Source organism: Patagioenas fasciata, chromosome 3, assembly GCF_037038585.1.
Source record: "Patagioenas fasciata isolate bPatFas1 chromosome 3, bPatFas1.hap1, whole genome shotgun sequence".
NCBI classification, from domain to species: Eukaryota; Metazoa; Chordata; class Aves; order Columbiformes; family Columbidae; genus Patagioenas; species Patagioenas fasciata.
The window spans coordinates 34,878,502-34,891,319 of record NC_092522.1 but is presented as its reverse complement, the minus strand read 5'-3'; the positions used below and the strand labels follow the sequence as shown (position 1 = coordinate 34,891,319).

Sequence of the window (12,818 nt, the reverse complement as noted above, 5' to 3'; positions counted from 1 at the left end):
ATGTAAATGTCTGGGCTACAAGGTGGGAGCTACATGAGCAGCTTTGAGTTCAGCAGGCTTAGGAACCCGAAGCTGCCACTGTGTGCAAGCACATAAATCCCTGAGTAAATTTAATCTAGATTTTACTCCTAGCTGGGGTTGTTCACCCCTTCCATAAATGAAGTCACCTTATTTGGGTAGCCAGTAATGTTTTAGAAGACTAATATTAGATCCCCAAGTCAGGAAACTTTGACCTCAAGTTTTATTTAGGATGTAAGACTCTCATGCAAATTGCAGCACAGGGAGGGGTGGAAAATGCAACATCTGGTCTGTTTTTATAGCTTCTAGTCTAATGCATGGTGGCAAATCCATTCAACTAAGCTGTACAAAACCATCATCACTTCTGCTTAATTATAAATCTGTTGCATATCATTTTGTTTTTTGAAAATGAATATGGATAAACAGACTTACCTCTAATCTATATTGATCTCTGTCAAGAGATGAACAGATGATGAACTTAAACCATCCAGTTCCATGCCAGTGCATTTCCCATCTGTACAGAAATGGAAAAATGTTTAATTAAGACCAAACACTTCAAGTAAATGATTATGTCAGTAAGGGGCAGGGGGGAATGTAAAGAGGAAAACGAGCAAAATCACATGTGAGAAAATGTTGTTCCATATTGCCAAGGTCAGTCAACCCCAAAATACAGAGGACAGGAAATACACTGATCACTTTGAGTGATGGGTTCTGTTCTTATGTTCTTCTTGGCAAAATGCATAAAGGAGAGCATATTGCTTAACATCTACCTGCTTCAGTTTTGTTGCCCCCTAAATGGGGATGCTAGCTCTCTAAAACAGGTTTGAGAACACTTTAAAGGCAACTGGTTGTTGTTTTTTTTTTTATCCTGATGCTGTATTAGTCAGAAGAAACAATCACTCATCCTCCAGGTCTATCACTAAATCGGGAAAGACACAAAATGAGAGTGCTGGAGAAGTGATAAAATTCAAACATACAGCACACTGGCATGAGAGACAAAATGGCAAACGACACCCATCATAAGGTGCAAAGGTCGAGAGGGCATCAGCTTTCCCTCCTTGTGGGCAGGTCCTCGCTGGTTTAGGCTTGTAAATATCAGAACATCTTGAAATGGTACCTTGAAATTTCTTTCTGTCAGGAAAGCATTTAGTGTGTTTAATGGCTGAAGAATCCCTCACTAGGATGGCTGGATTTCAGTTCCAGAGCAGTACAAGACCCGTTTGGCACTTGTGAGTCCAGTAATCTGTCACTTCCATCTGCCTAGATTTGGAGAAAAAAATATCTCTGTTTCCTCTGCTCTCTATTAATCATCACTTGTCTGGTGTCACTTCTATGTAAAACATCTGAACAGCAAGTGACTTGATTAACACAATGACCATAGGGATATACATACAGAGATTATAAACTTCTGTGACAACGGTCTTAGGGCTACTTAGCCAGTTGTGAGAAGGAAACATGAAGAAGGACAAGACTGTTTGGGTTTACCCAAGTATAAGCATAATGAAGACGTCCTTATCAGCTATGACTTAAATTCTCACAGGTGTCTGGATGTTCAGGCTAGCCCTGGGGCCAATTAGCACCTGCTGTGCTCTGCACCTCTGAATGGCCCTTTGCTTAATGAATGTTATTTAGAAAACCACAAAACACAACACAATGGTTCTTTCTCTGGAGACAAGATTCATCACGGTACATTTATTTTTTCTTTGGAGAAGGAAATATATACACAGCTCTGTTTTCTTCTTAATTTCTGAAGCTGCAGGAGATCATTATCTTATTTCAATGTCTTATTCCAATTACATTCTGGTTTACAATCCTATAAAATTCAAAATAACATTAAAAATATTTTATATCTATAGAGATATAGAAGTGCCATGTGTAACACTTTGCACATTTAAAGCCAAGCACTTTAAAAAGAAATCCAATGTCTTTTATTTATGCTTGCTTACTTGCATTGCTTTTCAGCTTGGATAGTAACAATTAGGTGGTGTATGATTGTTTCACACTGAATTTCACTCCAGGCAGAGGGAATCTGCACCAGCATAGCTCTTCAGTGGTTGCAAATCCTGTGGGGAGAAAGTTTATTTCTCTGTTGGAGGATAGAATTTCTTCTGGAATTTGTTTAAATTGCTGCTGCCTGCTGATCAATCCTGAGCTTTATCACAGACTCATTAACACATCGGCCCCGGTACTGTAACAGATGCCTTGGCAAACCCTGGATCTGGCTTGGAAATCCTTGTGATGCCAAAGAATTAAATCCCGGACCCACGGAATGCCAGGAGTGAGGAATGAGTAAAAGAAAGTAAGTCTGAAAACACAGCGTGTTTCAAAAAGACGAGCCCAATTTCAAAGAGGTATATTTCACTAATTCGGTGCATCTTTTTGAAACACCCTGTATAAGTGACTGAAACAAGTTTGGCCTTACTGAGTTAGCCCAGAGTCCGGGAAACCCAAACTGGCACGTCCCGCACAGAGGGACTTGCCGTGCACCTCAGCACACACCGTGCCCTTCACCTGGCCCTGCTGAGGAGGGAGCAAACGGGGGCCTCGCTTTTTACGATTAGTACGCTCCATCCTGCATCTCATACTTAGCCCTTGGGTTTGCAGAGATTGGTGCTTGTGCTTCCCTGTGAGTGCATGAGTCAGTGAACTGAAACTCAGATCGTATGTGCCTGTAAATGGGTAAAATCCATGGATCTTTCTGGATGTTTGTTCTGGGTTGTTACCGGGGGCGGCGCGGCTCCGAGTGGACTGAAGAGCCGAGGAGACTATGGCCAAGTCATTTCGTCTTTCTGTATTTTGGCTTCCCCGCCTATCTGCAGAGCTAATGACACTCTCACCCTTTGAAGACTACTTTGGAGGTCTCTGGCTGAAAATGACTTTTCAAGGGCAATAATTGTTACAGAGCAATACAAGGCACAAAAGACGCTGGGCTCTTGTTTGGAGCTTTCAGCACCATTTGCAACACAATATTCCTGAAGGAAGTCCTTTTCTAACAGCCTTGGGAGTTTGCTGCTCATTCCTGTCTCCTTTATCTGATATTTATTGTTTTCCATTTGTGTGGAAACCACAAGGGCCTGGAAGCTGTACACACCCAGGGTGGTTTCCCAAGAAGTCATGAACTATTGCTGGCTTGGCTCGGGAGCTCAGCATCGCCTTCAACTTGCACAGCAGTATCAAGGAATACCAGGGGGAAGGCAATGCCCCCCTCTCCAGACACGACTTCTCACCTGGGAGAACCTGGGAGGCAGTTCACAGTAACTGCAAAGGAAGAGGGAGTTACAGGCCATGAGGCTCAGGAGAGGAAAAAATATTCAAGGGTGTCAGGGGCAAGGCAATTGAAAAGTTTTTCAAAACCACCTGAACAGCCCTCTGGCAGGACATGTAGGAACGAATCTGATGACAAGAAACCATGATCAGGTAAACGTTAATCAGAAAAGAGGGGTCTAAATGTAAGGGAATATTCTTATTGATGGTAATAAAAGAAGGTGAAAACTCTGAAAGTTTTGTTTTCTGGCCCGATTTTAGGATTGTACTTAGGACAATGTATAATTTAAAGTATTGACTTGAGTGGGAATATGAGTGCTCAGAGAGCTGTTTGTGTTACGTATCTGTCAGAGCCAGGGGCTCTGGCAGGATTGGTGCTCTCTGTGCTAGTTAATGTTGCTAAAGTGTTTTTAATTCTATTTTTGCTCCTTCTATGGTGCTCACAATTGCTTACAGCTTTCTGAAATTTCATGTACCAAGCTGAACTCTTCCAGATGGTTTCCTTTTGAAACTGGTTTCATGCATGTGGGCTTAAGGAAAACCAGTACAGCCATTTTAAAGCAGAAATGGCCTTTATTTCCACGTTCTGGCTTTAAATATTTCAGAAACACTTTCTAACCCCCACAGTTGTTTTCAATTAGAGGTCAGCCCTGCAAGGTGCAAGGATCCTCCCTCCTGAGACTTGGAAGACTTCATAGGGATATAAAGTTTAACTTTTCTTGATTTACTTTTTTTGTTTTCAGTCATTTTCTTGATGTCACCCTAAAAACACATAATGCATTGTTAATAAGATGATACAGTGTACTGTGTTCCCAGTGGGAGTGAAGTTTTAGGTTTCTGTTTAGGTGAGTGAAATAAATAACTGGGCCTTAATACTACAAGTGAAGCAGTACACGGCCAAGGGAAATGGTAGAATAAGCTTCCTAAAAGGGAATATATAAACCCACAGTGTATTAAATTCATCACTGTTGCTGCAATTCAAAAAGGTAACATGTATGTAATTGTTCTCTACGAGAAGCTAGGTGAAGTCTTGGAAAACCTTGCGTTAACGGAGAGGGATGGGTAGGACGGGGTACATCTTTGTTGATGACAAACAAAAGCTAGCAAGACCTTTTGGAGGTGTTTTATTTATGTGGTTCCTGGTGATCCTCAGGCAGGAAAAGCTTTCCACAGAACGCAGTGGCTGGGACTCGCTGGGGAAACGGCGGACTGCTTTTGAGAAGCAGTAAAAACTTCTGCTTTTAATTGGTCAGTCGAATCTGTAGGGTGGCTTTGGTGTTCTGTGTGTGGTTGTCTCATCTGCTGGCCAGTGCTGGCAGTGCCTGTGCCCGCACTGATGCCAGGAAGGTGTCCAGGTGTCCCTTCTTGTCTCAGCTGATGCTTTACATCCTTCTCTAGTGGCACTGTTTCCCTAGCAGTGGTGAAAATGGCCTCTATCAGTTGGAAAGGAAAGAAAACTTGTCTGCTGCGGTATGCCATGTCCTCAGGCCACCATCCAGAGGGTGGTGAGCTCCCCTTAGGAGCAGAAAGGTGAGTGTGGCCAGGGGTTGCCACCCTGCCCGGGGAAGCCCTGCGAACCCTTCACGGCATCACAGCAACACCCTGACCTGTTTCATTTGTCTCTCACAGCTTTCCTAAATCTTCTTCCCCGTGCAGTTCCTCTTGGCTGATGTGGTGCTTTCCACCTAGGTGGAGGTGGATTCCCCTGTTACACCCAGGAGAAAGCAAATGTTGTTGAGTGTCATTTCTTTTTCTTATGGAAAGACAGGGCAGGATGAGGGTGGAGCAGATAGGTGTACCTGCCTCAAAGGTGAGTAAGGACAGATGGAGAAACAGGGGGGTGGGAGAGCCACCCTTATCAGGCATCATAAATCTCTCTTTGATCGAGACGTATCGAAGCAGAAAACTTTAATGTCTTCTGGTATTTCATGCTTCATGAAGACTTCAGAAGAGTTGGGGCAACCCTGAGCAGATTGTCCCCCGTATCAGGTAGGACTGGTAAATGTTCCTGTCCTTGAGATGAACGAGGTCTTTGCAGCCTGTGAATTGTTTGTAGTGGTGTTATTTGCCCTGGTAATCAGTAACTGGCTAAGGATACGAGATAAAATGGAGTGGTTTACTGCACTTAAGCACATGGGAGCCATCTTAGATACTGGAAATAGGGTGATCCAGCGCCTCTCAGCCACGTCTGCCTGTGTCCTGCTTGCTGTTCTCGCAGCACAGTGTTCCTGAAGGGGCAAGGGAAGAGTCTTGCTGCTGGGGTCTGCGTGCTGCCTCCCTTGCTTGCAGTTCTGCATCAATGTTAAGGGAATGCAACTTGTATTTCATCCCTTCCTCTGTGCCCTGGTGCTCATCCCTGGCCAAATTCCATACCCATTCCCTGTTAGCAAGCTCAGGCATTATCTGCCCCTGAGGCTTTACAGTGCCCAGCTCAGAGGGAATCTGATCCCAGATCAGACTTTGAACTTTCTTGAAAATTGAATAATTCTAAAGGTCACTGATCTTGCATAGGTTGGAAGAAACTAGCACCTGAAGGAAAAGGACTGCTTTAGGTGGCCATCTGTTCCGTGTTGTAGGCACTGGTGACATGCAGATTGTCCAATACCACTTTTTTTGTCGAAGTCCGTAAGTAATAGGTTGCTTTGTGCTCCGTCTAAGTGACTGGGACAAAGTATATGTAGAAGAGTCTGATTATACCTACATGGACTTCTAGGCAGATGAAGCAGACAAATTGTATGCTGCTTCTTAGTGTTGGGAATTGCAAAGGTTTCTTGACTTGCTTTACTGCTCCATGTCAGATCTGCCATCCGAGCTGCTGATAGGACGGGTCTGTCCAGGAGATCTTTTTCTCCTCTAGTACATGAAGGACCTGGGAGAGCTTTCAAGAGGCACTTAGAAATGCTGGTCCAGGAAAGGAAATTAAGTCTGCATGGTGTAGCCAAGCTGATCTTTTCCTTTCTTGCAGTGGTGTTGATTAGGATGACCTCACTGTGGTCAGCAGAGTGTTACCACTGCAGAGCCAGTGCGAATGGTGAGGAGCCCCAGGCACACACTCCTGCCTGCTGCATGGTGGGACAGCCAACAGCCCCATCAGCTCCTGTCCCCCCTGCCAAGTGTCCTTGGGTTTGACTTAGTTTTCTAGGAAAGGTCTTGTGTAAGATCCCAATTCTGAAGCCCTCCCACTGTCCCGCTTGCCATGGTGTGGAGAAGTCAGTAGTTCGGGTGCTTGTGCCTTACCACCAACTCTTGAGTTATTGTTCGCCAAAGGCAGCTCTTGACTTGTGTCAGGTTAAGGACTGGCCTTTGCTCTCAGGTTACCTTTACTGTGAACGGATCTGTGATGCCTGATTTAATGAGTGTCTGTGAGACACGGTTACACTGTCCTTTCCTTCCCTGAATGGAAGGAAAAGACTGATGAATAACTCAAACCTGCAACCTGATCTCTAGGGGTTTTTTTGCCACCAATTATGTTTCTGCTGGTGTAACCCTGGGGTTCCCCTTTGTGAGTAGGTGAGGTGGTTCTGATGTTCCCTCATCTCCCTTTTGGAAACAAACCTTACAGTCTGTGATATTGGCATTCCCACCGTGTAGTGAAAATACATCTTCTGGTGGGTTTAAAATAAACACGTATCTATATAAAATAACAGTGTTCAGTAGAAATTGATAGAGATGAGTGCCTGTGAATTTGGTATATTCAACCTCCTTGTGCTGCTGTTTGTCTGAACATGGCTCCCATTGTACTGACGTGGTGCCTGGTAGGGAGCAGGGGATGCATGGCTGAGTTTTCTTTATAGTTGCTTTCAAACATTTATCTGCAGGAGGGTAATGGGAGAGCCATGTTTCCTCTTGTCATCAGAATTTCAGAAAGGATTTTAATCCTGTGTGCTCTTTCTACTCATGAAGCCCTGACAAAAGTGACTTGATCCTGCTGGCACAGAACCATCTCTCCTTCCTCCCCTCTGCCCCCAGCAGGGATGTACTTGGCCTTCCCAGACCGAGCAGCATTATCGAGAATGTATCTTTGTTTTGGAAACTTGGCTGAATCTGCTTTTCTGGGCTATAGGATACAATCAATGAGATCTAACTTTGAAATGGTGAGAAAGTGAGTGAAGCTGGAAGATGTACAAGTCTGACTCCAACATGAGATGTAGATGTTCAGCACATCCTAGAACTCACCACCGATTTCACTCTTGCCAGCATGGTCATTAATGCGAGCATGTCTGAACATGATATAGACCCAACTGCAGCTTCTGTTCTAAGTGCTTAAGACTTATGAAGGGTCTCAAATCATTTAAAGCCTATATGAAAACATTAAAAGCTGCTGCTAGTCTGGTATAGTGCTCAGGCTTAAGTCAGCGCTGAGACAAAATCATTTACACTAGGGCTGTCCACAGGGACTGCCTTAACGTGCTGTCTGCTCATTACTGTGTAATGCTTCACATTTTCTCCCATCTGAAGGGCTTCTCTTCCTTTGCTCCAAATGGACATTAAGAGTTTTATTGTGTTTTCAGAAGCACCCAGCACCACAGCAGCCAGGTGCCTGGCCCTTGCGTTGATGATGGTGTTACAGGCATGTGGTAACAAAGAGAAGGATCGCGTGGGATTGCCTTCTGCCTCCCCAAGCCCTCAGAGTGATGATGTAAGCTCTTAGAACATTGTAAAATATAGTTCAGCAATTATTGTGAAACTGGCCGGGGGGAACCCTACACGGAACAACCTGCCTCTCAGAGGCTGCCCGTTCGCAAGGTGCACAGGGGACAGGGAGGGCGCAGCGGGGAGAAGCACAGCACTGTCTGTGCTGCTGCTTGTGGTATGCCACTCCTGCACCCCTGTTTTCTTACAGCATGTGAGAGGAGAGGCTGCAGCCTCCTCCCTTGCCTCCCTGCACGCCAAAATGGGCAGTTTCACAGCTGCCACCCCTGCTCTAGGCAGGAAAGTGGTTCTTCTCCCCTGAGCCCAGAGATGAAGGGAAATTAATTTCTTCTTCATGTTTCATAAAAGAAGCTCTGCAAAGGAAGGTCTCCTTTGGCTGCAGAAGGCCCCTGTGAGCTCTCCACAGGACAGTCCTTATGAAGCATGGTGGCCAGTCACCGAGGCTGAAGGATCCATAAAATCATAGAATCACAGAATCATTTCAGTTGGAAGACACTCTGAAGATCACCAAGTCCAACCATAACCTAACACCAAACCATGTCCCTAAGAACCTTGTCTAGGCACCTTTTAAACACCTTCAGGGATTGTGACTCCACCGGTTCTCTGGGCAGCTTCACAACCCTTTCTGTGAAAATTTTTTTCCTAATATCCAATCTGAACCTTCCCTGGCACAACTTGAGGTCATTTCCTCTTGTCGTATCACTTGTTACCTGGGAGAAGAGACCAACACCCTCCATGCTACAACCTCCTTTCAGGTAGTTGTAGAGAGCGATAAGGTCTCTCCTCAGCCTCCTTTTCTCCAGGCTGAACAAGGAGAGAAGAAGAGACTGTGTGCTTGGCCCTCTTTCCAGGCCCAGTTATCATGTAGATGTGTGTTACATTTACATTGTGGCTTATAGTGGTAAAGAACAGCCTGATAACTGGAAGGGGAAAGAACTCGTCTCCAATGTAACTGAGGACCTTGGACTGTCAGCTGCAATCCAGCTTGAGGCGCAATACTGGTGTTAAGCTTTGCCCCATTAACTGCTTGATAGAATAGCTGGGTAGATACTAAAATGGTATCTAAAGTAATGTTTAAGACAGTTGTGGTTTTTGTTGGTCTTGTGGTTTTTGTTTTATTTTTTTTCCAAAACAGGTCTCTTCATTCGTATGCGCACAGGTGGCAGTGTGTCAGGGGAACACCTAATGCTGGCCAGATAAACATGTACATTACTCCTCACCATTTGGGAGGAGCAGCCTCAGAACTACATCACCTGCTGGGTGCTCCTCCATCTGCAACCTACTTGGTATGCAAAGATACCTTTTCTGCAGCGAAAAGGCTTTGATTCACCCAAGTCTAGATCACTTTATTAGCATTGCAAAAATACTAAAAGCCTATATCGCTGATAACCTTCTGCTCAGTTTAATCATCTGCTACATATGTGATCCTAGCAGAGACAATTTGGAAAGGTGTGTTTATTGCTTTGCACTTAGGAGATACGGATATGCCTGGCAGTTTCACAAACATGTCCTTGGTTAAAGTCTGTTGCTAAGCAATATTTTAAGATAAGGAATATATACAAATCTCTGAATGCTCGATTTTTAGGGCTTTAGGCACTCATGGGAGAGAGGTATAGCCACATCCTGCTTTTGTCTGGAGCACCAAAAAGAAATGTTAGTATTTGTTAGCCCGAGAGCAGCGTTAGATTGTAAGGATCTGCAGTGTGTTCCTCCTCCAGCAGCCAGCTGCTGCGCACAGCAGAATCAGCAGGTCGGATGAGTAACCCACTGCACTCCCCATCCGAGGTGACAAGGCACAGAGAAAAGACAACTCCTTCTACCTGTGCCTTTATTTATGGCTGACTTTTGCACAGGGAGATGACAGGGAGGGAGCCAGAGCCTTTTGCTTCTTAATCTTCTTTCCGCTTCTGCGCCTGCCGTCATGTAGTTGGTGGTCACCTTGGTAGCACGTCTGTCACCCACGTTGCCTTGTGCCCACCAGCCAGGGAGTCACGTTGTAAGCAAAGGGGAACCCTCCAATGGTGGTTCTGCGCTGCTCCTGTCTCGTGAATCGCATTGCAGACCTGGGCTGATTTATCTAAAAACGAACCTGCTTCTGCGTTCTCCACCTGCCCCATAGCTGTAGGTCACCCTGTTTCCACTCGTGTCCCCTGAGGAGTTTTCTCTACAGCTGCCTTTGGTGCAACAGCATGGTGGCAGGAGGAGAGCACTGTCCCTGCCTCTCAGCAGAAGTCTCATGGAAAGCCTTCTTGTCTTCTCCTCTCCCTATCTGAGGGGCAAAGCTAGTAGCTGCAGGAGCTTGGTAGCAATGGGGCACTTGAGCCGAACTGACACATAGGGTGAAAATAGAGTCATAATGTATATATGTGATAGTGTGACGCATATTAAAGTGATTCAGAGGCTAATGTTTCCCTATTTTCCTGGTAACGGAGAGAAGTGATTGTCCCACCTCAGCTGTGGGCATGTTACAACGCCCACCAAAGATGCTGTCAGAAGCTGGATGCAGTCCTGGCTCCAGAAGCCCTCTAAGCCCAGGTTTGCAGGGCCCTGTCCCCATGCCGTGGGGCTGGCTGGTGCCCTGCAGCTCTGCTCCCTGCAGAGGTCCTGTGACACAGGCCCATGAGTGAGCACACGCTGTCTCCTGTTCCCAGCCCTCAGTGGCATGTATCAAAACATGCCCAAGAAATGACTCTGTTCCCTTGGGAACGAGGAAGGACCAGCCTGGCTAAAATGAGAGGAGAAAGTTTTATATCCATGGAGTTACTAACTCTTTATTTGGAAAACCAGGACTGTTTGCCTGGTGCTGCCTGGACCTTTGGCTTAATATTAAAATGACCTTCACACAAACCTGCTCCAGCTTCTTCCCAGAGGAGAAGACAGAAGTTAAAGTTTTCTCTCCATCAGCTCTAGCTTCAGAGCAGAGGCTTAAAGACCGGGCTGCTGCTGCCCTGTCTAGTGAGGCCACAAACGAAGCATCTGGAGGGACTGGAAAGAAGAAAAAGCAGCTTTTTTTCTTTTGGTATCTCTACAAGGTTCTTCCAGAGGCTGCTGCCAAACGCCAGTGAAATCATCTTCTGCCTGTGGCCTTGCTTTGCCAACTTCCCTTTCCCGGAATCACAATGTGGCTGAGGTTTGAAGGCACCTCTGCAAACCACCTAGCTCACCCCCCTTCTCCAACAGGGTCAGCCAGAGCAGATTGCTGATCTGGTGGGATTTTGACTGTTTTCAAGGCTGTACGTCCCACAGCTTCTCCAGGCAATCCATTTCTGTGCTTGACTGAAAGAAGTCTGCCTTCATGTTTAAATGGAATTTCTGGTATTTCACTCCCACCACCAGCATACCCTCCTGCCTTCAGGTATCTGCTCTGAGAATGAAGGATTGCCTTCCTTTGTGAGCTGTTTCTGGGCGCTACATTTGTTCCCATGTCAACCAGCTCCTCTTATCTCTTCCAAGCAGGAGGAGGTGGCAATATCTCCTCTTGGTTTCCGATAGTTTTAAAAGTCTGTTCACATATTTCTTACAGATGTGTGAGGTGGTATATGCAAAACCCAATTTGAAACACAAACTCCCCTGTTTAGTACATGCTTTACATTCTCTGGTCACGGCATTCTGGACCACCTTTGCGCTTTGCTGCCAGTGTGAATGAAAGCGTCTCGAGATCATGCCCTACCTTTTCTGCAAGTTGCATTTTAACCTGGTGAGAACACTGTTATCACACATCCTCTAGAGCTGAAGGATGCAAATGTCTGGGCTGCTGTTAATAAACATGGCGAGAGCTTTCCTGTGTATTCTCCTGGGAGGGTCTGATCGTGGACGTTACTTTTGTTATACCCAATTCCACGAAATACATCTCCAGTTTTCCTGTCTCTACATCAAACGTTACATGTTAAAGAGCCTAGAATAACAGCTGCTGCCACTCATGTTAACTGAGAGCAGCACAAGACACTGAAGCGTCTGGTTTCTCATCTCTTACGGGACGGATAAAAGTATCTGTTGTACTGACTAGTCCATCAAATATGAATGATGCAGATAGAGTGGCTGTTTACACACAGTGATCTATTTTAGTTAAATTGAAAACACACACAGGGGAGTGTTTCAGCTTTGTGGAGAGAAAACACTGGAAACATGGAGGGTGTTTTTGTTTTGTCTTTTCCGTTTGCCGGTAACAATTAGATCTCAGGGGTGCCCAGTCTGTGGCTGGGAGAGGATGAGCTCCCTTCTTCTAGGAGGAAGATCCCAATATTGTTAGTTATCCAACCAAATCTCATGGAACTGAGGATGAGGTACTTGCCTCCCTTTATCATCCTCATTTTACCCAAATACTCAACTCTTTTGTACAGTGTTATAACATAAGCATTTATAAAGCCAGTCCCGCTGGAGGATGACAGCAATTGTTTTGCTTAATGTCTAATGGCTTCCTCTCCCTCTGGACACAGTGCCAGGGCAGACTGTAATGAACAAGCTCTGGAAGAATATTATGGGCTCACTTCGTCTATTAGGACACTTTACATAGAAATTTATTTTGCACTACCATGAATTACATAAACACATGAATTAAAGATACATACACAATAACTGCTCGCAGAGAGCATTGTCTGCAGCAAACTCATTAGGAGAATGAATTACTCTGTAGAAAATCACTTAACCTTTGTGGATTTCCTGGTACTGTGCTTATTAATGCCCTTGCTTTGTTTTGAAGTAATATTTCTGTGTTATCTGAACACATGCTCCAGATTTGAAAATTAATGTACAGTATTAAGTTTTCCTCTGAACATACTAATTATATAGAAAGCAAAAAGTGAGGGCTCGTTCTGCTCTCCCACATCCCTGTATAAAAAGGCAAGGATGTGTCCCTTGTGCAAAGACTTTCAAGACACGAACCA

At 45.1% G+C, this 12,818-nt stretch overlaps 1 protein-coding gene across 1 annotated transcript in view; it reads right to left on the bottom strand.

Moving 5' to 3' along the window:
• Window positions 1–450: 450 nt before the first annotated feature.
• Window positions 451–12,818, bottom strand: part of TTC7A (tetratricopeptide repeat domain 7A) — a 195,344-nt gene continuing 182,976 nt past the window's right edge. The window contains exon 20 of the mRNA XM_071806103.1: window positions 451–532. Within this exon, the coding sequence (XP_071662204.1) occupies window positions 497–532 (36 nt within the window). The 3' untranslated portion in view covers window positions 451–496. The remainder of the gene's footprint in view (window positions 533–12,818) is intronic.